This window comes from Glandiceps talaboti, chromosome 22 (genome assembly GCF_964340395.1).
Source record: "Glandiceps talaboti chromosome 22, keGlaTala1.1, whole genome shotgun sequence".
In the NCBI taxonomy this organism is placed as follows: Eukaryota; Metazoa; Hemichordata; class Enteropneusta; family Spengelidae; genus Glandiceps; species Glandiceps talaboti.
This window is the reverse complement of record NC_135570.1, coordinates 17,606,321-17,633,881: the sequence shown is the minus strand read 5'-3', so window position 1 is coordinate 17,633,881 and position 27,561 is coordinate 17,606,321. Positions and strand designations below refer to the sequence as shown.

Sequence of the window (27,561 nt, the reverse complement as noted above, 5' to 3'; positions counted from 1 at the left end):
GGAAAAAGTACTATCAGATACAGGTAAAATAGGAGTAACATATACCGTAGTGTAGATTGGAAAAAGTACTATCAGACACAGGTAAAATAGGAGTAACTTATACCGTAGTGTAGATTGGAAAAAGTACTATCAGATACAGGTAAAATAGGAGTAACATATACCGTAGTGTAGATTGGAAAAAGTACTATCAGATACAGGTAAAATAGAAGTAACATAAACCTTAGTGTAGATTGGAAAAAGTACTATCAGATACAGGTAAAGTAGATCGGGAAAAGTACTATCAGATACAGGTAAAATAGGAATAACTTATACCGTAGTGTAGGTTGGAAAAAGTACTATCAGATACAGGTAAAATAGGAGTAACATATACCGTAGTGTAGATTGGAAAAAGTACTATCAGATACAGGTAAAAGAGGAGTAACTTATACCGTAGTGTAGGTTGGAAAAAGTACTATCAGATACAGGTAAAATAGGAGTAACTTATACCGTAGTGTAGATTGGAAAAAGTACTATCAGATACAGGTAAAATAGGAGTAACTTATACCGTAGTGTAGATTGGAAAAAGTACTATCAGACACAGGTAAAATAGGAGTAACATAAACCTTAGTGTAGATTGGAAAAAGTACTATCAGATACAGGTAAAATAGGAGTAACATAAACCTTAGTGTAGATTGGAAAAAGTACTATCAGATACAGGTAAAGTAGATTGGAAAAAGTACTATCAGATACAGGTAAAATAGGAGTAACTTATACCGTAGTGTAGATTGGAAAAAGTACTATCAGACACAGGTAAAATAGGAGTAACTTATACCGTAGTGTAGATTGGAAAAAGTACTATCAGATACAGGTAAAATAGGAGTAACATAAACCTTAGTGTAGATTGGAAAAAGTACTATCAGATACAGGTAAAATAGGAGTAACATAAACCTTAGTGTAGATTGGAAAAAGTACTATCAGATACAGGTAAAGTAGATTGGAAAAAGTACTATCAGATACAGGTAAAATAGGAGTAACTTATACCGTAGTGTAGATTGGAAAAAGTACTATCAGATACAGGTAAAATAGGAGTAACATAAACCGTAGTGTAGATTGGAAAAAGTACTATCAGATACAGGTAAAATAGGAGTAACATAAACCTTAGTGTAGATTGGAAAAAGTACTATCAGATACAGGTAAAGTAGATTGGAAAAAGTACTATCAGATACAGGTAAAATAGGAGTAACTTATACCGTAGTGTAGATTGGAAAAAGTACTATCAGATATAGGTAAAATAGGAGTAACATATACCGTAGTGTAGATTGGAAAAAGTACTATCAGATACAGGTAAAATAGGAGTAACATATACTGTAGTGTAGATTGGAAAAAGTACTATCAGATACAGGTAAAATAGGAGTAACATATGCTGTAGTGTAGATTGGAAAAAGTACTATCAGATACAGGTAAAATAGGAGTAACTTATACCGTAGTGTAGATTGGAAAAAGTACTATCAGATACAGGTAAAATAGGAGTAACATATACTGTAGTGTAGATTGGAAAAAGTACTATCAGATACTGGTAAAATAGGAGTAACATATACTGTAGTGTAGATTGGAAAAAGTACTATCAGATACAGGTAAAGTAGATTGGAAAAAGTACTATCAGATACAGGTAAAATAGGAGTAACTTATACCGTAGTGTAGATTGGAAAAAGTACTATCAGATACAGGTAAAATAGGAGTAACATATACCGTAGTGTAGATTGGAAAAAGTACTATCAGATACAGGTAAAATAGAAGTAACATAAACCTTAGTGTAGATTGGAAAAAGTACTATCAGATACAGGTAAAGTAGATCGGGAAAAGTACTATCAGATACAGGTAAAATAGGAATAACTTATACCGTAGTGTAGGTTGGAAAAAGTACTATCAGATACAGGTAAAATAGGAGTAACATATACCGTAGTGTAGATTGGAAAAAGTACTATCAGATACAGGTAAAAGAGGAGTAACTTATACCGTAGTGTAGGTTGGAAAAAGTACTATCAGATACAGGTAAAATAGGAGTAACTTATACCGTAGTGTAGATTGGAAAAAGTACTATCAGATACAGGTAAAATAGGAGTAACTTATACCGTAGTGTAGATTGGAAAAAGTACTATCAGACACAGGTAAAATAGGAGTAACATAAACCTTAGTGTAGATTGGAAAAAGTACTATCAGATACAGGTAAAATAGGAGTAACATAAACCTTAGTGTAGATTGGAAAAAGTACTATCAGATACAGGTAAAGTAGATTGGAAAAAGTACTATCAGATACAGGTAAAATAGGAGTAACTTATACCGTAGTGTAGATTGGAAAAAGTACTATCAGACACAGGTAAAATAGGAGTAACTTATACCGTAGTGTAGATTGGAAAAAGTACTATCAGATACAGGTAAAATAGGAGTAACATAAACCTTAGTGTAGATTGGAAAAAGTACTATCAGATACAGGTAAAATAGGAGTAACATAAACCTTAGTGTAGATTGGAAAAAGTACTATCAGATACAGGTAAAGTAGATTGGAAAAAGTACTATCAGATACAGGTAAAATAGGAGTAACTTATACCGTAGTGTAGATTGGAAAAAGTACTATCAGATACAGGTAAAATAGGAGTAACATAAACCGTAGTGTAGATTGGAAAAAGTACTATCAGATACAGGTAAAATAGGAGTAACATAAACCTTAGTGTAGATTGGAAAAAGTACTATCAGATACAGGTAAAGTAGATTGGAAAAAGTACTATCAGATACAGGTAAAATAGGAGTAACTTATACCGTAGTGTAGATTGGAAAAAGTACTATCAGATATAGGTAAAATAGGAGTAACATATACCGTAGTGTAGATTGGAAAAAGTACTATCAGATACAGGTAAAATAGGAGTAACATATACTGTAGTGTAGATTGGAAAAAGTACTATCAGATACAGGTAAAATAGGAGTAACATATGCTGTAGTGTAGATTGGAAAAAGTACTATCAGATACAGGTAAAATAGGAGTAACTTATACCGTAGTGTAGATTGGAAAAAGTACTATCAGATACAGGTAAAATAGGAGTAACATATACTGTAGTGTAGATTGGAAAAAGTACTATCAGATACTGGTAAAATAGGAGTAACATATACTGTAGTGTAGATTGGAAAAAGTACTATCAGATACAGGTAAAGTAGATTGGAAAAAGTACTATCAGATACAGGTAAAATAGGAGTAACTTATACCGTAGTGTAGCTTGGAAAAAGTACTATCAGATACAGGTAAAATAGGAGTAACATATACCGTAGTGTAGCTTGGAAAAAGTACTATCAGATACAGGTAAAGTAGATTGGAAAAAGTACTATCAGATACAGGTAAAATAGGAGTAACATATACTGTAGTGTAGATTGGAAAAAGTACTATCAGATACAGGTAAAATAGGAGTAACATATACTGTAGTGTAGATTGGAAAAAGTACTATCAGATACAGGTAAAATAGGAGTAACATATACTGTAGTGTAGATTGGAAAAAGTACTATCAGATACAGGTAAAATAGGAGTAACATATACTGTAGTGTAGATTGGAAAAAGTACTATCAGATACAGGTAAAATAGGAGTAACATATACTGTAGTGTAGATTGGAAAAAGTACTATCAGATACAGGTAAAATAGGAGTAACATATACTGTAGTGTAGATTGGAAAAAATACTATCAGATACAGGTAAAATAGGAGTAACATATACCGTAGTGTAGATTGGAAAAAGTACTATCAGATACAGGTAAAATAGGAGTAACATATACTGTAGTGTAGATTGGAAAAAGTACTATCAGATACAGGAAAAATAGGATTAACATATGCTGTAGTGTAGATTGGAAAAAGTACTATCAGATACAGGTAAAATAGGATTAACATATACTGTAGTGTAGATTGGAAAAAGTACTATCAAGGAGAAAAATTAAGTCAACTACAGAATAAATTATTCACAACATCTTTTCTTGTCATATGTCATTTTTATGAAACTTTACAGTTTGAAGGCATTCCCTTGTACTTACCATATGATATTTGAAAATACACAAAATGCAAGGCTAATTCATTTTGGTTGACAGAACTATAGTCAATTTCACAATGCCATCCAGCTTTTCTGTTTGCTAAAACCACAGCAAAAACCAATAATAACCTGGACATGCTACTTAAGATACATTGTAGCAAGATTGAATGAGTACAGTACACACGCCACGATACAGACATCACTGAAGAACACTGCAAGGACATTTTATGTGCCCTTCATTGTGTGTTTGATACTAAAAAACATTGGCACCCTAATGTTTGCATTTATTGAGTTGTAATACATTTAAATAATTTATTTCATCATAAATGTAGCAAAAAATGCAATGTTGTTGAAGTTTGGTATTTCCAGTTTCTTGAAGGTTTCTGTGTGGTTGTATCGAACAGAAAAACTGAACAGTATTGTGGAATTCACTGTATGTAATCATCCTTTAGTTAGTATTCTATTTTGTTCACATATCTTAAATTGTTACAGTAGGGAAAGTAAGCTTATGATGATGAGATATCAATATTTCTTGACAGACCACAAAACGTTTTTGCAACAAACCCACTTTTACATTTTCTCAAGTCCTGGTGTCTCCAAGTTGGCTCACCATTGTAGTTGGCCTGAGTGCAACAAACCCACTTTTACATTTTCTCAAGTCCATGTCTCCAAGTTGGCTCACCGTTGTAATTCTGTATTTTCATTTTCACTGTAGGTATTGACACTGTGGGTAAGAATGCAGTGGTGTGTGGACGATCTAAAAATGTTGGCATGCCAATTGCTATGCTTTTACATACAGATGGCTCACATGGTAAATAGTTTTACTATCATAATGTTAAATTGGTTTGAATTGTAAAGATTTGCATTAAATTTATAGAGATCACTTTCAAATTGTATTGAATTACACTCTGTATTGTTGTTTCATGCCAGCTTCAGTAAACCTAGCGTGATGTCACATTTAGTTTAATTACACTCTGTATTGTTGTTTCATGCCAGCTTCAGTAAACCTAGCATGATGTCATTTTGTTTTTATGCTAATTATCCACACATGGGCAGCATCCATGTGTCTGCTGTAATAAATCCATGCATGTGCAGTCATTCGTATCTTTGGTACTGCAGTTTCAACCCACCCACCCACTTCCACTTTAGAATTTCACTACATTTCAGTTTAATAGAACTGTTTTCATTGGCTTTTTGAGCACGGGCATGAGTTTCCTCAGTATCCCTCCATACTGTAAAGTTTCATTAGTCATTTTCTCAGGACTTTTACTGTTCTAACTACATATTTTGAGTATTGGTGGAGTTCTTCGTTAAACTTTAACTTCCTGTTTTTGCCGCCCAACTCGTCTCCTGTGTCCTTTATTTTACCTCAACCTTTTACACTGCTAGCTTGGAGAGTAATTGTATTGTATTGTATTGTATTGTATTGTATTGTATTGTATTGCATTGTATTGTATTTTGCTATCTTAAATAGGTTTGAATTGTAAAGATTTGAACTAAATATATTGTATTATTCATTGTATTGTATTTCTTTATTTTAACTAAATAAATGTATTACAGACACTAAAGTATTAATGTACACTTACAGACACTAAAGTATTAATGTACACTTGAGCTTGAGACTGGGATATGTTCACCTCATGCGGGGGGGGTCTGAGGGGTCTCCCTCTAGAAGCCCTGAAGAATTTTTACTCTTATAGCCAATATTTACGCTATTTAGACCCTTCAAGCAATAACTTAATCCATGCTTTACAAGACAGCAAGTATCAGAAACTATTCTTTATAACTTACACTAAGGGTTGAAATATGTTCTTAAAATGTGTTAAATGGCATCATTATATACATGTAGGTCAGCACATCTAATGGTAGTATCATTGGTAGGGGAGATTTGGAGATTAAGGCAATTTTAGACTATCTTGGCAAACATTTCACATCTTGAAAAGACAATACCATCTCAAATTAGAATAGGGTGAAAATATTTAAGAAAAGTTTAATACCATTATGACAGTAAAAAGGTTGTTGGTGCATCTGATTGTTGGTTGAATGCATGAGTGACCTCTGGGGGTGAGGAAGTCCTTGGGGTTTTCCCCCTGGCAGATATGGAGTTTTTTGCTTGAGATACTAAGGCAATGTTTAGGTTATTCATAACCTTTGAGGTAATATTTCCAAGCTTCGAAAAGCTAACCTAAATGTACGTTTTAAATGAGTTTCCTATATCACATAAAATAGACATGTAACATTAGTATAGGGGCATTAATATATGTATAATAAAGTCACCGACGTATGTTAGAGAACTTTAGGTGGTCATACCTAGTGTATAATAGAAACTGGAATCTGATGAGATGTGGTGATTTGTAGTGTCAATAACATGACGAGTAGAACAATTTAGATTAACTTCATTTATAAACTATCTATGAAAATTGCCATTACGAAACCTTCAAGTCACAAGTTCACTTTTGCCCCAAACTGCAATATAAGTGAAGCATTGATTGTGAAACAGCCAAGCATTTACATGACATGTTCTGTAACTAGTGTGGTAGCTAGGTAATGCATGTATATGTATATGTATAGTTATGTTTGAACTAATAAGTAATATTAAAGAATTCATGTAAGAAACAGGGACAAGAACAAATATTGACATGTACCACATTTCAGACAAGGCTATGTGCCATTGTAGAAAGGATTTTTTTCTTCCATCACAATTTAAAACACAATGACCCCCCCTATCCCCAATTTTCAAAACAGCATGACCCCCCCTACTGCCAATTTCAAAAACAGGGTGACCCCCCCTACCAATCCACCCCCCCCCCCCCGGCCGAAGAAACTGACCGGTCCCTAACAGGGAAAATGAGACATCATGCCTGATCACCACTTGATTTAAACATTACCTCAATACAGTTGTAAGTGAATAACATTACACCCAGCAAAAATTTGTCAAATAACTTGTAAATCAAATATTATTTACATAACAATGTAAAGATTTGCATGAAATTATAGAGTCTGAGATCACTTTCAAATTGTAAGGATTTACATGGAATATTAGAAATTTTCAAGCCATATTTGTACTCAATCACTACAGATAAATTGGATAATCCTATTTATTAGAATGTTTGTCATTCTAACACTTTTAAAATGATTGGTCAGTCTGTTAAAAACAAGGAAAGAAAAGTAAGTGCATGAGTATGTTAATGTTGATGATACGTTCAATTAATCATACTGCTAACAATCTAATATTACGCTGCATAATCCACAATTTTCTCTGATTTGTATGTCAATCCAAACATTACACTCTTATTTAAGGTAAATTTCACCAGTACATGTATGTACAGCGTTTTGTGAAAATATTTTTGACAATTCTATGTTTGAAAATTTCAAAAAATGTTTTCACAAAACCTTGAACACTGGTGAGATTTGCCAACATTGAAAGAGCTTATGTACAAGCATACAAATCATAGAGAATTGTGGGATATTCAGTGTATTGTGAGTCTGCCATGGATACAGTAGAAATGACAATTAAAAGTCAGCAGGAAACATAGAATAATTAATATTATTTATGACAACAAATTTCAATGGTGATAGGGCGCCTTCAGTAATTACAAGGATTGTACTTGTTACCATAACAGTGAAAACATAAAATTCTTGTAAAATGCATTCTGGGACTGCACTTTTTCAAACAAAGTCTACAATTCTGAGAGATTCTTTTTCGTAGTTACAATTTACTGTTTTTCACATGCCAAACAAGTCCTAATGACATCTTGTGTAGCTTGGCTGTTTGGGAATATGTCATGTGACTGAGGACAAGCTGCACATTATCAAAGCCTGTATGTTCCATCTACAAAAGCAAACAAATTAAAAATATCTGGTGCACTCAAGATATGTCATATGCTCTCAAACAAATTAAAATATCTGGTGCACTCAAGATATGTCATATGCTCTCAAACAAATTAAAATATCTGGTGCACTCAAGATATGTCATATGCTCTCAAACAAATTACAAATATCTGGTGCACTCAAGATATGTCATATGCTCTCAAACAAATTAAAATATCTGGTGCACTCAAGATATGTCATATGCTCTCAAACAAATTAAAAATATCTGGTGCACTCAAGATATGTCATATGCTCTCAAACAAATTAAAATATCTGGTGCACTCAAGATATGTCATATGCTCTCAAACAAATTAAAAATATCTGGTGCACTCAAGATATGTCATATGCTCTCGTCTCCAGATAATATGTCGTGCGCACGATGTCGTGCTCTCGAGAAAATAAGTCATGCGCACGAGATAATAAGTCGTGCTTTCATGAAAATAAGTCATGCGCACGAGATAATATGTCATCCTCTTGAGATAATATGTTGTGTTCTCGAGATAATATGTCATGCACATGACATATTTTTCTCAAGGGGTTATTAAAAAGAGGGCGGAGCACCTGAAATCTAGCTGTAAAGTAATGCTGTGGCATATCATGAATTGAATTGCCATGTTTGTTTCATTTTTATTTGGCATATTTGAAGAAGGAATGTGTGACACTTTCAGGTCCATTTTGTCATAAGCATTGTTGAAATACAAATTATAAATTTATCCTTGTTTTTTTAATTTATAAACATATAGCTGAACAATTTAATATTTTTTTTAAATATTATATATTATTTTATTTTCTAACTGAAAACATTCAAAGAAGTTATGAATTGTACACTAAAAGATTCACCTGTTATTGTTTCACTGATCCTCATATGGAACAATAAAGTTTAGTGTTATGAACAGAAAAATATGGGATTTTGCTCTGACTGCTAGCAGGCGATGTCTGTATTTTTCGCACTCCAGGTTTAAACTGTCCCAGCATACAATGCATGTACATGAGATTCATAATGGGTGTATTGTATTCTCTCATTCTCTATCAACATTTCAAAGTTACCATTGTCTTTTTTCATCATCTTTAAAGCAACTGAAAATATTGGATAGAAGGGACATTCCTTGACTCTCCTTGTAGTGGACCATGCAAAATAAATGTAATTTTATCAAAGTAAGAATCCTCTGAATACTTTATCTTGAAAAAAACAATAATGAACAAACTGTCAAATACTATATTGTCAAGGGATTTCATTTTTTCTGAAAATTGAAAGTTGCTGTTTATCTTGGATCTAATTTTCTCTGATTTACAAAGGAATACATAGTATCTATGAATAAAAAGTATTTTCAGTGATTTTATTTTCGCAGAAAACTACACCAAGAAAACAGTGAAATTAAATTCCAAGCAAAAATTTAGTATTTCACAGTATTATCTCAAGTGCAAGGCTTAAATCTCATGCGCACGACTTATTATCTCATGTGCTTGAGATGTTATCTCGAGTGCACGAGATATATCTCGAGCCCACGACTCTTCTCGAGTGCTTGAGATATTATCTTGTGCATTCAAGATAATATGTCATGTGCACAACTTATTATCTTGAGCGCACAACAAGTTATTATCTGGAGTGCACAACAAGTTATTATCTGGAGTGCACAACAAGTTATTATCTGGAGTGCACAACAAGTTATTATCTGGAGTGCACAACAAGTTATTATCTGGAGCCCACAAGATATTTTTATTTTTTTGCTTTTTGTAGATGGCGCATATGGGCTTTCATAGGACATTGCTCATTATGTTTGAAAATGTATATCGATATACATTGCCATAGAAGGGCAAAATGTGCATATGAATGACATTGATAGTGACACTAAAGAAAGTGAATGTGAGAATAGTGAAAAAAGCAATGCACAAAGTGATACTGAGATTTCAGAGTTATTACACTGGGTCACTCGATCAGGGAGAGTGTGTACCACATGGAAATCACAATATCCATTATAAACAAAGAATAATGTACCAGTAAGTTTGGTGATATTTGTGCATGACAGAAATATGTGTCGTATAATCAAATTCAATAAAGGGACAGTATCTGTAACTTGATGATCTTTTTTCAATACATTTGTTCTGTGTGTCAAGTGCAGTTTCTTGTAAATAGTTCTACTCCTTAAAACATGGTTGAAATACCCTGTATTTGGCTTGTCAATTGCCACAGCCTGTATATGTGTAAAGTGCACTGTTATTGCTGATGATTTTAGTCCAGAATAAAATTCCCTTGTCAAAAATAATAATACATTTTGTTCATATGCAGGCTGTGTTTACAAGTGTTTGCCAAATACAGGAGTGTTTCAATGTGTGTTATGGTGTAGAACAAGAAAATAAAAATTGTAGTTGATACACAGAACAAAACATACTGAAAACATTATCAAATGTTACAGTTACTGTCCCTTTCATCTGTCCACATAATTTCCATCCATCTATCAAAGAATTTGTCATTTTGAGATGGGGAGTGTCACATTTTTGAACTTGGGATTGGGGAGAGTCACATTTTAGATAAAAGGAGTAGGGGGCAGGGTCACATTTTATAGTTCAGACATACCCTAACCCCCCCCCCCCCCCCCCGCCTCCCCCTGTAATTACTGAAGGCTCTCTTAATAATTTTCTCAAGTCAAAGAGATTTACCCCGATGATAAATATAATTGTTATAAAAATCCAAATCAAATTTTTATTTTTAAATTTAAATTTGTAGTAACTGAATGTTTTCTTTGGTCTTCACAATCTAAGGTTCAGGTCTTGGTGCAGATAGCACAGTTACAATATGTCATCGGTACACACCACCAGAACAACTACGGCTTTTCACCAAGACAGCAGATATTCTTGTAGTGGCTGTAGGAATTCCAGGTCTTATAAAAGCAGACATGGTCAAAGATGGTGTTGTAGTCATTGATGTTGGTATTAATAGAGTACAGGATAAAAACACTGGAAAACATCAACTTGTAGGAGATGTAGACTTCAAAGGTAATATTACTGATTTCAGTGTAGAAGATATGATTCGGGGGGGGGGGGGCAGATTTAAAAAATCAACATAGGTAATGATTGCATACAAAGTGAGGAGAGGGAGCGCAGATCTAAAAGACAAAGTTGATGACTTCATGGGGGAGGGGGGAGACTATAATTTCAAATAGGAGACTATGATGACTTCACAACTTGAAAGTGAGCCCAGATTTGAAGTTGTATGGTACACTACTACACAACTTACAAGAGGGAGCCAGATTTCAAAATGTGTGTGTGTGCGTGCGTGTGTGTGTGTGTGTGTGCGGTGTTCAAAAGTTAGTGGAGGGGAGCATATTTTAAAACAAAGGGGGGAGGGGTGTTATTTTACCAGGTGTTCATGACAAGGTTTATCATATTACACATGTACCAGGTGGTGTTGGACCAATGACAGTAATCTTTTTTAGCACAACTGAACTGATAAGGTTCATAAGTGCTATAGGCATGGCAAAGTGTCTGTCTGTCTGTCTGTCTGTCTGTCTAGTCTGTGTGGATGTGTGTGTGTGTGTGCGTGTGTGCGTGTGTGTGTGTGTGTGTGTGTGTGTGTGTGTGTGTGTGTGTGTGTGTGTGTAAACAATTTAATGTGTAAACAACTTAATGTCAAAAACCATCAGACCGATTGCCATGATATTTGGTGGACGTGTCTAGTTGGGAAATTGTTCAAATCAAAGTGATTGTATCACAGGTGTGTGATTTGGGTCAAAAATGTAATTATTGGTTAAAAAAACTTAAACTCAAAAACTACAGGGAAGATCGATCCAAAAGTTGGTCAGAACATTCTTAGGGGTTAAGATTAAGAATTGTTCACGACATGATGATTCCATCAGTGATATGCAAGTTAGGGCTAAAATGTGTCTTTTTGGTCCAAAATCTTTAATTCCAAACTACTGAGCAAATTGGGCTGGAATTTAATGGGGGTGCATCTAGGGGTGTATAGATGAAGAAATATTAAGCATATAATGATCTCATCAGTGATATGCAAATTATGCATAAAAATGTGAATTTTGGTCAAAAACTTATATCTCAAAAAGGACTTGGTCAATGAGACTGAAACTTGGTGAGATGTTTCTAGAAGTGTTATTCTGCAGATTTTCTTCAAAATATTTTGACACAATTGGCCCTGGCAACCCTGACTATGCCCATAGCAACAACCAAATGGCAGTATATTCTCATTTTATTCATTGATTTTAGTTCAGCATTTAATACTATTTTATCATTGAAGCTTCATGATAAATTAAGCATCAGTATGGACCCTAGCTATTGTTATATGTTATGTTTATTTATTAAAGTGTCATGTGTGGACTTACACATAGCCACACCCAGCTAGCTATTGTTATATGTTATGTTTATTTATTAAAGTGTCATGTGTGGACTTACACATAGCCACACCCAGCTAGCTATTGTTATATGTTATGTTTATTTATTAAAGTGTCATGTGTGGACTTACACATAGCCACACCCAGCTAGCTATTGTTATATGTTATGTTTATTTATTAAAGTGTCATGTGTGGACTTACACATAGCCACACCCAGCTAGCTATTGTTATATGTTATGTTTATTTATTAAAGTGTCATGTGTGGACTTACACATAGCCACACCCAGCTAGCTATTGTTATATGTTATGTTTATTTATTAAAGTGTCATGTGTGGACTTACACATAGCCACACCCAGCTAGCTATTGTTATATGTTATGTTTATTTATTAAAGTGTCATGTGTGGACTTACACATAGCCACACCCAGCTAGCTATTGTTATATGTTATGTTTATTTATTAAAGTGTCATGTGTGGACTTACACATAGCCACACCCAGTTAGCTATTGTTATATGTTATGTTTATTTATTAAAGTGTCATGTGTGGACTTACACATAGCCACACCCAGCTAGCTATTGTTATATGTTATGTTTATTTATTAAAGTGTCATGTGTGGACTTACACATAGCCACACCCAGCTAGCTATTGTTATATGTTATGTTTATTTATTAAAGTGTCATGTGGCATTTAATACATTTAAATGCATTAAATTGATTAAATGTATTAAATGCAAGCTATCCGGACCATCGCCGACAAATAGAATGTATTTCGTGCAACTCTAGAATGTATTAAATGCATTAAATGCATTAAATGCATTAAATGTATTAAATGTATTAAATGCAACCTACCCGGACCATCGCCAAGAAATATAATGTATTTCGTGCAACTCTAGAATTCATTAAATGCATTAAATGTATACTAAAGTAATACAAATCTTTAACTTATGAAGTAAGTAAGCGTACATATTTAAACATTGTACATAAATTCCTTTCTCTTACAAAAAGCATCGCTAACAAAATTTGCTAGGTCAAATGGCATGGTTGTCATTAAAAATTCTAGGTTTTCAACAACGTCTCTTGTGTCAAAGTGAGGAGATATTTCCCTAGCTTTTGAAAACAGAAACTCTCGAAATTCATGATAAAGTCCACAGTGAAAAGGGAAATGTATCTCATCTTCAACTGCGTCTTTGCAGAAATCACAAAGTCTTTCCTCCCTGTCTAAATTAGAAAATCTACCAGTTTCAATTTTTAAAGGAAGAATACCTAGTCTGAGCTGAGCTAAAAGTGATCGCTTACCACGTGACAAATTATCCGTTAAGTAATTTTCCAGACCATAATGTTTTTTGAAAGTAACATAAGTTTTTAACTTAGGCTTTTCTTTCACATTAATTTCCCAATAATTAACTACCATGAAAGCTTCTCAGTTTTTCTTTAACAAATGAAATATTACATGTCTCCATATTCCTTGTAAACCAATTTCTGTAAATAATTTCAACATATCCTGGGCCAAACTTTTTGAATTTAACTCATAGTCCCATAAAAACACTTGTTTGGTTATCCTGTTATCTGGCATAGATAATAAACGATTCCATAATCTGGCCATATTAAGCTGGTGCCTTATCAGACAACTGTCCCAGCCCATATCTCCATTAACAGCAAGTATCGGAGCGAATTTATGGACACCGAGAAAATATCTCATAGCCCGATTTTGAATGGCGTCACATTTCGACTTGGATTTCTCGTTTTGTGTTGTTGTTGGGGTGATTTATTTGTATTCTGTGTTCTGTCAAATTCTGTAAAAGAATAAGGTTAAAGGGTAAGGGTAGGGTAATCGTTGAAAATCTAGTAGTAGCTGCCACCAGGTAGTAACTGACTTCCGTTGATTAATTGTCCATCCATGGCCAGAAGTCAGATATTTTGCACGAAATACATTTTTTACATTTAACTCATGCACGTTTTACATTTTTTGAAGAGAAGTTAGAAATCATTAAATGCAAGCTACCCTGACCATCGCCGAGAAAAAGAATGTATTTCGTGCACCTCTAGAATGTATTAAATGCATTAAATGCATTAAATGTATTTAATGTATTAAATGCAAGCTACCCGGACCGTCGCCGACAAATTAGAGTTGCACGAAATACATTCTAGTAAAGGGAGACGGTACGGGACCTTGCATTTAAAACATTTAATACATTCTAGTATCAGGAGGCGGTACAGGACCTTGCATTTAATACATTCTAGAGTTGCACGAAATACATTCTAATATCAGGAGGCGGTACGGGACCTTGCATTTAATACATTTAATACATTTAATACATTCTAGTATCGAGAGACGGTACAGGAACTTGCATTTAATACATTTAATACATTCTAGAGTTGCACGAAATACATTCTAGTATCGGGAGGCGGTACGGGACCTTGCATTTAATACATTTAATACATTCTAGAGTTGCACAAAATAGTCATTCTGGTATCGGGAGGTGGTACGGGACCTTGCATTTAATACATTTAATGCATTTATTAATACATTCTAGTATCGGGAGGCGGTACAGGACCTTGCATTTAATACATTTAATACATTCTAGAGTTGCACGAAATACATTGTAGTATCGGGAGATGGTACGGGACCTTGCATTTAATACATTTAAATGCATTAAATTGATTAAATGTATTAAATGCAAGCTATCCGGACCATCGCCGACAAATAGAATGTATTTCGTGCAACTCTAGAATGTATTAAATGCAACCTACCCGGACCATCGCCGAGAAATATAATGTATTTCGTGCAACTCTAGAATGTATTAAATTCATTAAATGCATTAAATGTATTAAATGTATTAAATGCAAGCTACCCGGACCATCGCCGAGGAATAGAATGTATTTCGTGCAACTCTAGAATGTATTAAATTCATTAAATGCATTAAATGTATTAAATGTATTAAATGCAAGCTACCCGGACCATCGCCGAGGAATAGAATGTATTTCGTGCAACTCTAGAATGTATTAAATGTATTAAATACAAGCTACCCGGACCATCGCCGAGAAAGAGAATGTATTTCGTGCAACTCTAGAATGTATTAAATGTATTAAATGCATTAAATGTATTAAATGCAAGCTACCCGGACCATCGCCGAGAAATAGAATGTATTTCGTGCATCTCTAGAATGTATTAAATGTATTAAATGTATTAAATGCATTAAATGTATTAAATGCAAGCTACCCGGACCATCGCCGAGGAATAGAATGTATTTCGTGCAACTCTAGAATGTATTAAATGTATTAAATGTATTAAATGCATTAAATGTTTTAAATGCAAGCTACCCGGACCATCGCCGAGGAATAGAATGTATTTCGTGCAACTCTAGAATGTATTAAATGTATTAAATGTATTAAATGTATTAAATGCATTAAATGTATTAAATGCAAGCTACCCGGACCATCGCCGAGAAATAGAATGTATTTTGTGCAACTCTAGAATGTATTAAATGTATTAAATGTATTAAATGCATTAAATGTATTAAATGCAAGCTACCCGTACGCGTAGGTTGGCGGGCTTCGGTCTTAGGAAGAATATTCTGATAAAATTTTACCTGGCAGTTATTGAGAGTGAGTTAACAATCTCCATTATTTTCTGGTACAGGAGCTCCACTGTGGAGGACCGGCGCCTACTAAACTGTGTGATACGTACATTCAGACGAGCACATTATTGGTGTAAATCTGCCTCATTTTTATAGATGATATTTACAGGTCTAGGATGAAAAAGAAAATGAAATCAATTCTATCTGATTCTTCCCATCTGGCCAACAATCAGTTCTCCCTTATACCATCAGGGAAACGTTTATCGCTCACTTACAGCGAAATCAGAACGTCACAGAAATTTTTTTTACATGTCAGCAGTCCACTGATTAAATGGGAAGGACCCTCTTGCGAGATGCTCGTAATTCTAGTCATCGTTAGCGTTTATTTGTGATTGTTTGTATTTGACTGGTAACTGTTGCTGGATGTTGTATTTAACTGCTATTTTTTTAGCGTTACAATAGCCAACAGGATTTCTGATGTATTTTTTATATATACATTATAGTGAATAAACTATGAATTGAATCTATGCAAAAATCTGATCCCCAGTTCAAATTTGAAACCACAATTATGTGTTGTAAATCATTCATGATGTTCTGCCTGTTTATGTGTGTAGACTAGTACTGTATGTGTGACATGTGCATGTGTGGTATATTGAAGTTTTCATCTGCGTCCATTTTGAATATAATATTTCAACACATTCTGTTAATAGCGGCAATTTGAATATTAGCAAAGCTACACTATTCGCTAATTTTGCTAAAATAACATGCTCGCTAATAGAACATGATTTACAGTATATTGCAAAGCCGGATAGCAGGGATTAATAGACATATGAATAAACATTAAAAAATATATGCAAATATACCTAGCAACAAGACCACACCCATAGCAACAGCCAAAGGATCACATATATTGCAAAGATAACATCAGTTATTCATAGACAAGTGAACGAACATTCAAAAGATATATGCAAATATGTCTAGCAACATTACCACTCCCATAGCAATGGCCAAATGATCAGATATATTTCAAAGATATCAACAGGGATTACTAGAGAAGTGAATAAACATTCAAAAAATGTTTGTAAATGTGCCTAGGAACAAGACCATGCCCATAGCAACAGTCAAATGAACACGTATATTGCAAAGATAACAGCAGGGATTAATAGACAAATGAATAAACATTCAAAAAATGTAAATATGGCTAGCAACAAGACCCCACCCATAGCAACAGCCAAATGATCGCATATATTGCAGTGATAACAACAGGGTTGGATAGGCAACTGGATAGTCATTCAGCAAATGAACTCCTATTCCTACATGTAGCATGGATCAGCATGTGGGTAAACATTTTTAAAAACTGTACAGTTGTGCTACAATGCCATTGGCAGTATTTTTACCTTCCATAAGGAAGATTATGATTTAGGGATGAAAAGCCTGTGTGTGTTTGTGTGTTTGTATGTCTCTGTCTCTGTGTGTCTGCAGTGCTTAATACAGAGATATGATAGTTCTTAATGAAATTCAGTGCTGTCAATTAATTGCTAATTTGCATAATTAATGAACTGTGAAGCATCTTCTGTTCATAGGCAAAGCGGTGATCAAATAGACCACCATTGGTGGCGTACAGTTAAGACTGAAAACTTCGCTCAGAGAAATTCATATCACCTCGTCACCATTTCATTGTCACTAAAAGTGAAACTTGTTCTTTTTGAGCTTCGTTACTAGATGATCGAATGCATTATGTGAACTGATCATTCACTACTAGCTCAGGATGTACATGCTATGAGGTCTGACATGTCTTCTCTCTCCACTAGTATGCTCTGAGGTGAACATGTGGTTTACTAGTAATGTTACATGTAAGGCATCGTTCAAGAATAAATGAATCTCTCGGTGTATACCAAGTTCACAGTTCTCTTCAGCATCATACAATTTGTATCAAACGCTTTTGCAACTGTGTCTCTCTCAAGTTGAATGTTAACACTGTCATTCAGAGAGTGATTACCATAGAAAAATAGAAAGCCCAGAAAGATAACATTAAACCACTGTACAGAGTATTGTTGCATATTATAAATGTTTTCTTGTGACATTTTGGAAGTGTAAGCTGTGTATGTGTATATGGAGTGTGGAAGAATGCCATGTTTACATGTACATGTAAACATTTGTATTTCTGATGTAATAAGCATGCAAACTAGGAAAAGACGCACCTTAATGGGCATAAATTAATGATTGTATAAATGGGGTTACACATGCAGCACGGCTACACCAAAGTCAATGAAACTTGCTACATCTATAGATCATACAAAGATTATATTATTTGTTATTATTTTACCAGGTGTTCATGACAAGGCTAGTCGTATTACACCTGTACCAGGTGGTGTTGGACCAATGACAGTAGCGATGCTAATGAAGAATACTTTAATGGCTGCAAGAAAAGATTTTGTTTACAGTAAAGCCTGACCAAACTGAATAAACCAACATATAAGATTGTATCACCTTGTGAATTTATCAACTGTTATTTCATGTTGTGGATGTAATAACTGCTGTTTTTCATCTGTATTGCCAGTGGAATACATGTGTCAACCAAAGCAACATTTAATTATGATAATGTATTTTTAATTCTTAATCATTCCAATGTGTTCTGTAAACTATTCCCTAGTAGCCATAGTATAAATTCTTTTGTTTTTCTGATAACCAAAGCAACATATAGTTTTAACAATATGTGTTGTATAGTTCTTAATCATTCCAATGTGTTCTGTAAACTATTCCCTAGTGGCCATAGTATAAAGTTCTTTTGGTTTTCTGATAACCAAAGCAACTTTTAGTTTTAACAATATGTGTTGTATAGTTCTTAACCATTCCAATGTGTTCTGTAAACTATTCCCTAGTGGCCACAGTATAAAGTTCTTTTGTTTTTCTGATAACCAAAGCAATCTTTAGTTTTAACAATATGTGTTGTATAGTTCTTAATCATTCCAATGTGTTCTGTAAACTATTCTTAGTGACCATAGTATAAATTCTTTTGTTTTTCTGGTTATAGAAAACTGATTTGTCTTGATTTCTAAGCCATAATTATAAGGTTGATGTAGTCTAAAGTTTTTATGTATTTATACAAATACATATATCTTATAACATGTGCAATAACATCATTTAGATATCAATTGACAAAAATATCAAATAAATAAAATAATGAATAAAAGACAACAGCAGATATAAATTTATTCAAATGAGGAGTCCAGTTTTGGAAATCATGTACATTTAAATTTGTATATTAGAATATCACTATATTAATAAAGTTGTGAAAAATAATGTATGTAGTGTTGTGATTAGTAGTAGAGAGGGACTATGTAGTGTTGTGATTAGTAGTAGAGAGGGACTATGTAGTGTTGTGATTAGTAGTAGAGAGGGACTATGTAGTGTTGTGATTAGTAGTAGAGAGGGACTATGTAGTGTTGTGATTAGTAGTAGAGAGGGACTATGTAGTGTTGTGATTAGTAGTAGAGAGGGACTATGTAGTGTGATTAGTAGTAGAGAGGGACTATGTAGTGTTGTGATTAGTAGTTGAGAGGGAATATGTAGTGTTGTGATTAGTAGTAGAGAGGGACTATGTAGTGTTGTGATTAGTAGTAGAGAGGGACTATGTAGTGTTGTGATTAGTAGTAGAGAGGGACTATGTAGTGTTGTGATTAGTAGTAGAGAGGGACTATGTAGTGTTGTGATTAGTAGTAGAGAGGGACTATGTAGTGTTGTGATTAGTAGTAGAGAGGGACTATGTAGTGTGATTAGTAGTAGAGAGGGACTATGTAGTGTTGTGATTAGTAGTTGAGAGGGAATATGTAGTGTTGTGATTAGTAGTAGAGAGGGACTATGTAGCGTTGTGATTAGTAGTAGAGAGGGACTATGTAGTGTTGTGATTAGTAGTAGAGAGGGACTATGTAGCGTGATTAGTAGTAGAGAGGGACTATGTAGCGTTGTGATTAGTAGTAGAGAGGGACTATGTAGCGTTGTGATTAGTAGTAGAGAGGGACTATGTAGCGTTGTGATTAGTAGTAGAGAGGGACTATGTAGCGTTGTGATTAGTAGTAGAGAGGGACTATGTAGCGTTGTGATTAGTAGTAGAGAGGGACTATGTAGCGTTGTGATTAGTAGTAGAGAGGGACTATGTAGTGTTGTGATTAGTAGTAGAGAGGGACTATGTAGTGTTGTGATTAGTAGTAGAGAGGGACTATGTAGCGTTGTGATTAGTAGTAGAGAGGGACTATGTAGTGTTGTGATTAGTAGTAGAGAGGGACTATGTAGTGTTGTGATTAGTAGTAGAGAGGGACTATGTAGTGTTGTGATTAGTAGTAGAGAGGGACTATGTAGTGTTGTGATTTGTAGTAGAGAGGGACTATGTAGTGTTGTGATTAGTAGTAGAGAGGGACTATGTAGTGTTGTGATTAGTAGTAGAGAGGGGTTATGTAGCGTTGTGATTAGTAGTAGAGAGGGACTATGTAGCGTTGTGATTAGTAGTAGAGAGGGACTATGTAGCGTTGTGATTAGTAGTAGAGAGGGACTATGTAGCGTTGTGATTAGTAGTAGAGAGGGACTATGTAGTGTTGTGATTAGTAGTAGAGAGGGACTATGTAGTGTTGTGATTAGTAGTAGAGAGGGACTATGTAGTGTTGTGATTAGTAGTAGAGAGGGACTATGTAGTGTTGTGATTAGTAGTAGAGAGGGACTATGTAGTGTTGTGATTAGTAGTAGAGAGGGACTATGTAGTGTTGAGATTAGTAGTAGAGAGGGACTATGTAGTGTTGTGATTAGTAGTAGAGAGGGACTATGTAGTGTTGTGATTAGTAGTAGAGAGGGACTATGTAGTGTTGTGATTAGTAGTAGAGAGGGACTATGTAGTGTTGTGATTAGTAGTAGAGAGGGACTATGTAGTGTTGTGATTAGTAGTAGAGAGGGACTATGTAGTGTTGTGATTAGTAGTTGAGAGGGAATATGTAGTGTTGTGATTAGTAGTAGAGAGGGACTATGTAGTGTTGTGATTAGTAGTAGAGAGGGACTATGTAGTGTTGTGATTAGTAGTAGAGAGGGACTATGTAGTGTTGTGATTAGTAGTAGAGAGGGACTATGTAGTGTTGTGATTAGTAGTTGAGAGGGAATATGTAGTGTTGTGATTAGTAGTAGAGATCGAGGGACTATGTAGTGTTGTGATTAGTAGTAGAGAGGGACTATGTAGTGTTGTGATTAGTAGTAGAGAGGGACTATGTAGTGTTGTGATTAGTAGTAGAGAGGGACTATGTAGTGTTGTGATTAGTAGTTGAGAGGGACTATTGAAGGAATGATAAGACATGATCTTGGGCTAAATGAAAATAATTACTTTGTAAGTTAAAGAAGCACACACAGAGTTTATACATTTTCAGGGTGAGATTTATTGCTGTGTATTTAAAAGTCACTTGTAGTATTCTACTCACTGAAGCATAGTTTCACTTAACTGTAACTTTCACTTTAAATCAACTGAACTCAAACCTGGCATCAACCAAAAGCCTGACACCCTATATTTAGGGTGTAATTACATAGAGTTACAGAAACCAAGTCATTAAAGCCTGACACCCTATATATAGGGTGTAATTACATAGAGTTACAGAAACCAAGTCATTAAAGCCTGACACCCTATATTTAGGGTGTAATTACATAGAGTTACAGAAACCAAGTCATTAAAGCCTGACACCCTATATATAGGGTGTAATTACATAGAGTTACTGAAACCAAGTCATTAAAGACTGACACCCTATATATAGGGTGTAATTACATTCGAGCTGGTAGGCGAGAATTTGTAGTCCGTGAAATCATACGAGGAGCATTATGACGTAAAACTAACATTGATTTCATGGAATTATATATTTATCACATAACTAAGTATTCCCCGTATTTTTCTAAAATTTCATTCGTATTTTACGAATACTGCATCATTTCGTCGCACTATATTCTTCATCGCGTATTAAAAAATGGCAACCGACGGCTATGCAAATTACATAATCGCGTGACCTGTCGCGAGGTCAAGCTTACTACAAACACGGTATCGGTCATACTGTTCTGTGGTTTCTCAACCAAAATGATCGGTTACAACCTTGCGAACTACATGTAATATCGAATTTAGTTTAACACGTAAGTAGAATTGTCTGAATACGACTTTTGTGCCGTCATTTTAATCATATTTTCTCGCGTTGTGTAAGTTCGGAGATCTGAGCTCGAAGCGAAGTAAGCTTGCACTTGCAGGCTGCTACATCGATAATCTACGTGATTTTTAAATAGAATAAAATGTACCAAATAAAAATAAAAGTACTTCTACGTATCAAACTCATGCCATCCAAGGATATATGTAACGTAATGTATGCATTTACATTTTGAAAGCACATAATTATTACAATAAACTTGATCGTAGCATAGGATTGCACGAACACTCGAACAGTACGGAGAAAAAATAGTTCGGTAGAACAGGGGTGATGTGCTCTGAAATCACCCCTGTTTGACGTCACACAGTAGAAGATATGCACGTATTATTGTGATAAAGGGTGTAATTACATAGAGTTACAGAAACCAAGTCATTAAAGCCTGACACCCTATATTTAGGGTGTAATTACATAGCGTTACAGAAACCAAGTCATTAAAGCCTGACACCCTATATTTAGGGTGTAATTACATAGAGTTACAGAAACCAAGTCATTAAAGCCTGACACCCTATATTTAGGGTGTAATTACATAGAGTTACAGAAACCAAGTCATTAAAGCCTGACACCCTATATATAGGGTGTAATTACATAGAGTTACAGAAACCAAGTCATTACAGCCTGTAAGTGAGCTAAGAGAAGATTAAATCATGCAGAGACAAAGTTAGGGAAAAACAATAAGATCAGTTTTACAAAAAAAAAGAACAGTTACCACTGATGTAGATTCAGGTGATTCTCTTATCAGTTTGTCTATAAATGTTCTCAATCATCCAGGTATGAAGTAAATAACAAAGTAATTATAATCTATCCTACTGGACTTGCTGTTGTTTTTGAATGACAATAGTTTTACGTCCTATCCTGGAAGCTTCCTCCGATCAATCGGCCTGAGGAAGCTTCCAGGATAGGACGTAAAACTGTTGTCGTTCAAAACAACAGCAAGTCCAGTAGGAGAGATTATAATTACTTCATTATTAACGCTTATCACTTTGTTAAGTTTGTGAAAGTTAGTCATAAAATAAACTTTCTGTATGAAATATTTCAAATTTTTGAAAAGTCACACTCAATCATTATCATGTGTAGTGTTCTTATCAGAGAACAGAGTTGCATAGTTGGGATCCAGTATATCTGTGTGTTGTTTGTATAGTTACCCACACCCTGTATGTCTTTGCATGAAACTTGTCTCATTCCTGATTACCAGGAACAAGCAAAGTCATTGGTATAGAACATGTGTAAGTTTATGACCAAAATGTCAGCTTCCAAAAAGAATTTAGACAAAAAATTGATATATTAATTGTTTAGTGAGAAATGTGTATAAAAGCAATGAATGTATATTAGCTTTAATTGAAGTCTATCAAAGTATGAAAATGTCAATTATTTGATCTTGTTTAATCAGAGTTGAAAGGTTGGTGTGTTTTTCAAATGGCAAAACAATGTACAAGTTTGTTTTTAAAAAATAATAGTAATTCGGCTTGCACAGTCAATAATTATGATTTCTGAGTTGAAATGATTTGTAAAGATTTTCAAGGGTTACAACTTGAACAGATTTTACTTTATATTCACTAAAATGTCATCAGTGTTTTTGTTAAGGGTGGTAAGCAGATAAAATCTACCTGAGTTGCCCAGTCATTTTACCAGGGTTCCCTACCAGTGTTTTTGTTAAGGGTCTGGGTGGTAAGCAGATAAAATCTACCTGAGTTGCCCAGTCATTTTACCAGGGTTCCCTACCAGTGTTTTTGTTAAGGGTCTGGGTGGTAAGCAGATAAAATCTACCTGAGTTGCCCAGTCATTTTACCAGGGTTCCCTACCTGTGTTTTTGTTAAGGGTGGTAAGCAGATAAAATCTACCCGAGTTCCCAGTCATTTTACCAGGGTTCCCTACCAGTGTTTTTGTTAAGGGTGGTAAGCAGATAAAATGTACCTGACTCCCCCAATCATTTTGCCAGGGTTCCCTACCAGTGTTTTTGTTAAGGAAGTACGTAGGTGAAACCTACCTCAAAGTTCCCCAGTGTTCTTACCAGGGTTCCCTACCAATATGATAGTATTAATGCTAGTATTATCAGATTCCTCCCTTCCTGTTTCTGGGATTCCCAGCCATTATCAGACTTCAAAGACACTTTATGACTGACTAACATCTTGTGTTTCTAGTAGCAAGAATTTTCTGTCTGTGATTTTCATAACTGATGTTTGTTTTCACAGATTTCACAAAATGCAGTGATACTGTTGTCTTTGTCTTGTATTACACTAATGTATAGTCCATTTAAAGTTAATGGTAAAAGTATTTTAGATTGAATGCAAGCAAACTTTAATTTACTCAGAACTATTTCTTTTATTTTCATATCTCAAGAGACACAAATAGTTTTTTTGAATGTATTGGTTGCAGATTATTAGATTTCAATTTTTATTTGAGAGTTACAGTGGTTTAGTTTTGTAGGATGTTAAAATTACAGCAATATTGAGGTTTCAGAAACAATGTTGATCCAAAATACAAACAACAATTGTTATGTGGTATGCTTGTTATGAGTAGACATGTCATTGTCAACTTTTATGTTTTATGTTGTTAGCTTTTACTTGCTGGCATCCAGAGTGATTACTTTTATTGCAATATTAAAATACCAAATTTTGTAAAGATTTAAAAAAAAATAGTTTGTACGTATGTGTGTGTATATGTGTGTATGTATATGTGTGTGTGTGTGTGTGTGTGTGTGTGTGTGTGTTGCATGTGCATACATATGTACATTGTGTGTACATGCCTGTGTGTATATATATATGTATTATAGACACATAACACGCACACACACACACACATATGTATCATCAAGTAAAGGTATTGAATGTGGCGTTCCAAAGCCTTGGTTCAGTTCTAGAATCAACGTTATTTTTACTTTTCAGTAATGATCGATGTATACAGCTCTTCTGTCTTTTTTAACTTTATGTTATTTGCTGATGGACAAACCTTTTTCACACTTTTCCTGATATTTGCTGCAATAAAATATAGACCTAGCCTTTGTAGATACACAACTACAAAATGTAGTTACCAGATGCTGAGCAAACAAACTTGCAATTAATTACCTCAAAACAAACTATATCATCACTAGAAACAGAAAACTGGTACCCTCCACATTAACAACAGGGTTATTGATGAAGTTGAAGTTACATCATTTGTGAGATTCACCCTGCACAGACATCTTAATTGGTCAAATCATGCTATTATGGTTAATTCTGAAATTAGGAAAAAAGTTGATATCTTCCATTTTGATTGAAACATTTCATACCAAAACATAATCTGATCCTTCTTTACAAACATTCATACACCCTCACATTTCATATGGCCTAGAGGTTTGGGGCTCACATTTCATATGGCCTAGAGGTTTGGGGCTCACATTTCATATGGCCTAGAGGTTTGGGGCTCACATTTCATATGGCCTAGAGGTTTGGGGCTCACATTTCATATGGCCTAGAGGTTTGGGGCTCACATTTCATATGGCCTATAGGTTTGGGGCTCACATTTCATATGGCCTAGAGGTTTGGGGCTCACATTTCATATGGCCTAGAGGTTTGAGGCTCACATTTCATATGGCCTAGAGGTTTGGGGCTCACATTTCATATGGCCTAGAGGTTTGGGGCTCACATTTCATATGGCCTAGAGGTTTGGGGCTCACATTTCATATGGCCTAGAGGTTTGAGGCTCACATTTCATATGGCCTAGAGGTTTGGGGCTCACATTTCATATGGCCTAGAGGTTTGGGGCTCACATTTCATATGGCCTAGAGGTTTGGGGCTCACATTTCATATGGCCTAGAGGTTTGGGGCTCACATTTCATATGGCCTAGAGGTTTGGGGCTCACATTTCATATGGCCTAGAGGTTTGGGGCTCACATTTCATATGGCCTAGAGGTTTGGGGCTCACATTTCATATGGCCTAGAAGTTTGGGGCTCACATTTCATATGGCCTAGAGGTTTGGGGCTCACATTTCATATGGCCTAGAGGTTTGGGGCTCACATTTCATATGGCCTAGAGGTTTGGGGCTCACATTACATATGGCCTAGATGTTTGGGGCTCACATTTCATATGGCCTATAGGTTTGGGGCTCACATTTCATATGGCCTATAGGTTTGGGGCTCACATTTCATATGGCCTAGAGGTTTGGGGCTGACATTTCATATGGCCTAGAGGTTTGGGGCTGACATTACATATGGCCTAGAGGTTTGGGGCTCACATTTCATATGGCCTATAGGTTTGGGGCTCACATTTCATATGGCCTAGAGGTTTGGGGCTCACATTTCATATGGCCTAGAGGTTTGGGGCTCACATTTCATATGGCCTAGAGGTTTGGGGCTCACATTTCATATGGCCTATAGGTTTGGGGCTCACATTTAATATGGCCTAGAGGTTTGGGGCTCACATTTCATATGGCCTAGAGGTTTGGGGCTCACATTTCATATGGCCTAGAGGTTTGGGGCTCACATTTCATATGGCCTAGAGGTTTGGGGCTCACATTTCATATGGCCTAGAGGTTTGGGGCTCACATTTCATATGGCCTAGAGGTTTGGGGCTCACATTTCATATGGCCTAGAGGTTTGAGGCTCACATTTCATATGGCCTAGAGGTTTGGGGCTCACATTTCATATGGCCTAGAGGTTTGGGGCTCACATTTCATATGGCCTAGAGGTTTGGGGCTGACATTACATATGGCCTAGAGGTTTGGGGCTCACATTTCATATGGCCTAGAGGTTTGGGGCTCACATTTCATATGGCCTAGAGGTTTGGGGCTCACATTTCATATGGCCTATAGGTTTGGGGCTCACATTTCATATGGCCTAGAGGTTTGGGGCTCACATTTCATATGGCCTAGAGGTTTGGGGCTCACATTTCATATGGCCTAGAGGTTTGGGGCTCACATTTCATATGGCCTAGAGGTTTGGGGCTCACATTTCATATGGCCTAGAGGTTTGGGGCTCACATTTCATATGGCCTATAGGTTTGGGGCTCACATTTCATATGGCCTATAGGTTTGGGGCTCACATTTCATATGGCCTAGAGGTTTGGGGCTCACATTTCATATGGCCTAGAGGTTTGGGGCTCACATTTCATATGGCCTAGAGGTTTGGGGCTCACATTTCATATAGCCTAGAGGTTTGGGGCTCACATTTCATATGGCCTAGAGGTTTGGGGCTCACATTTCATATGGCCTATAGGTTTGGGGCTCACATTTCATATGGCCTATAGGTTTGGGGCTCACATTTCATATGGCCTAGAGGTTTGGGGCTCACATTTCATATGGCCTAGAGGTTTGGGGCTGACATTATATGGCCTATAGGTTTGGGGCTCACATTTCATATGGACTATAGGTTTGGGGCTCACATTTCATATGGCCTAGATGTTTGGGGCTGACATTTCATATGGCCTATAGGTTTGGGGCTCACATTTCATATGGCCTATAGGTTTGGGGCTCACATTACATATGGCCTAGATGTTTGGGGCTGACATTTCATATGGCCTAGAGGCTTAAATTACTTTC

The 27,561-nt window shown here is 35.5% G+C and overlaps 1 protein-coding gene across 1 annotated transcript in view; it reads left to right on the top strand.

Moving 5' to 3' along the window:
• LOC144452096 (uncharacterized) overlaps positions 1 to 27,561 on the top strand; it is a 155,071-nt gene that overhangs the window by 122,041 nt on the left and 5,469 nt on the right. Inside the window, exons 4-6 of the mRNA XM_078143108.1 lie at positions 4,758 to 4,853; positions 10,673 to 10,906; positions 18,161 to 18,274. Coding sequence (XP_077999234.1) covers positions 4,758 to 4,853; positions 10,673 to 10,906; positions 18,161 to 18,274 — 444 coding nt within the window. The remainder of the gene's footprint in view (positions 1 to 4,757; positions 4,854 to 10,672; positions 10,907 to 18,160; positions 18,275 to 27,561) is intronic.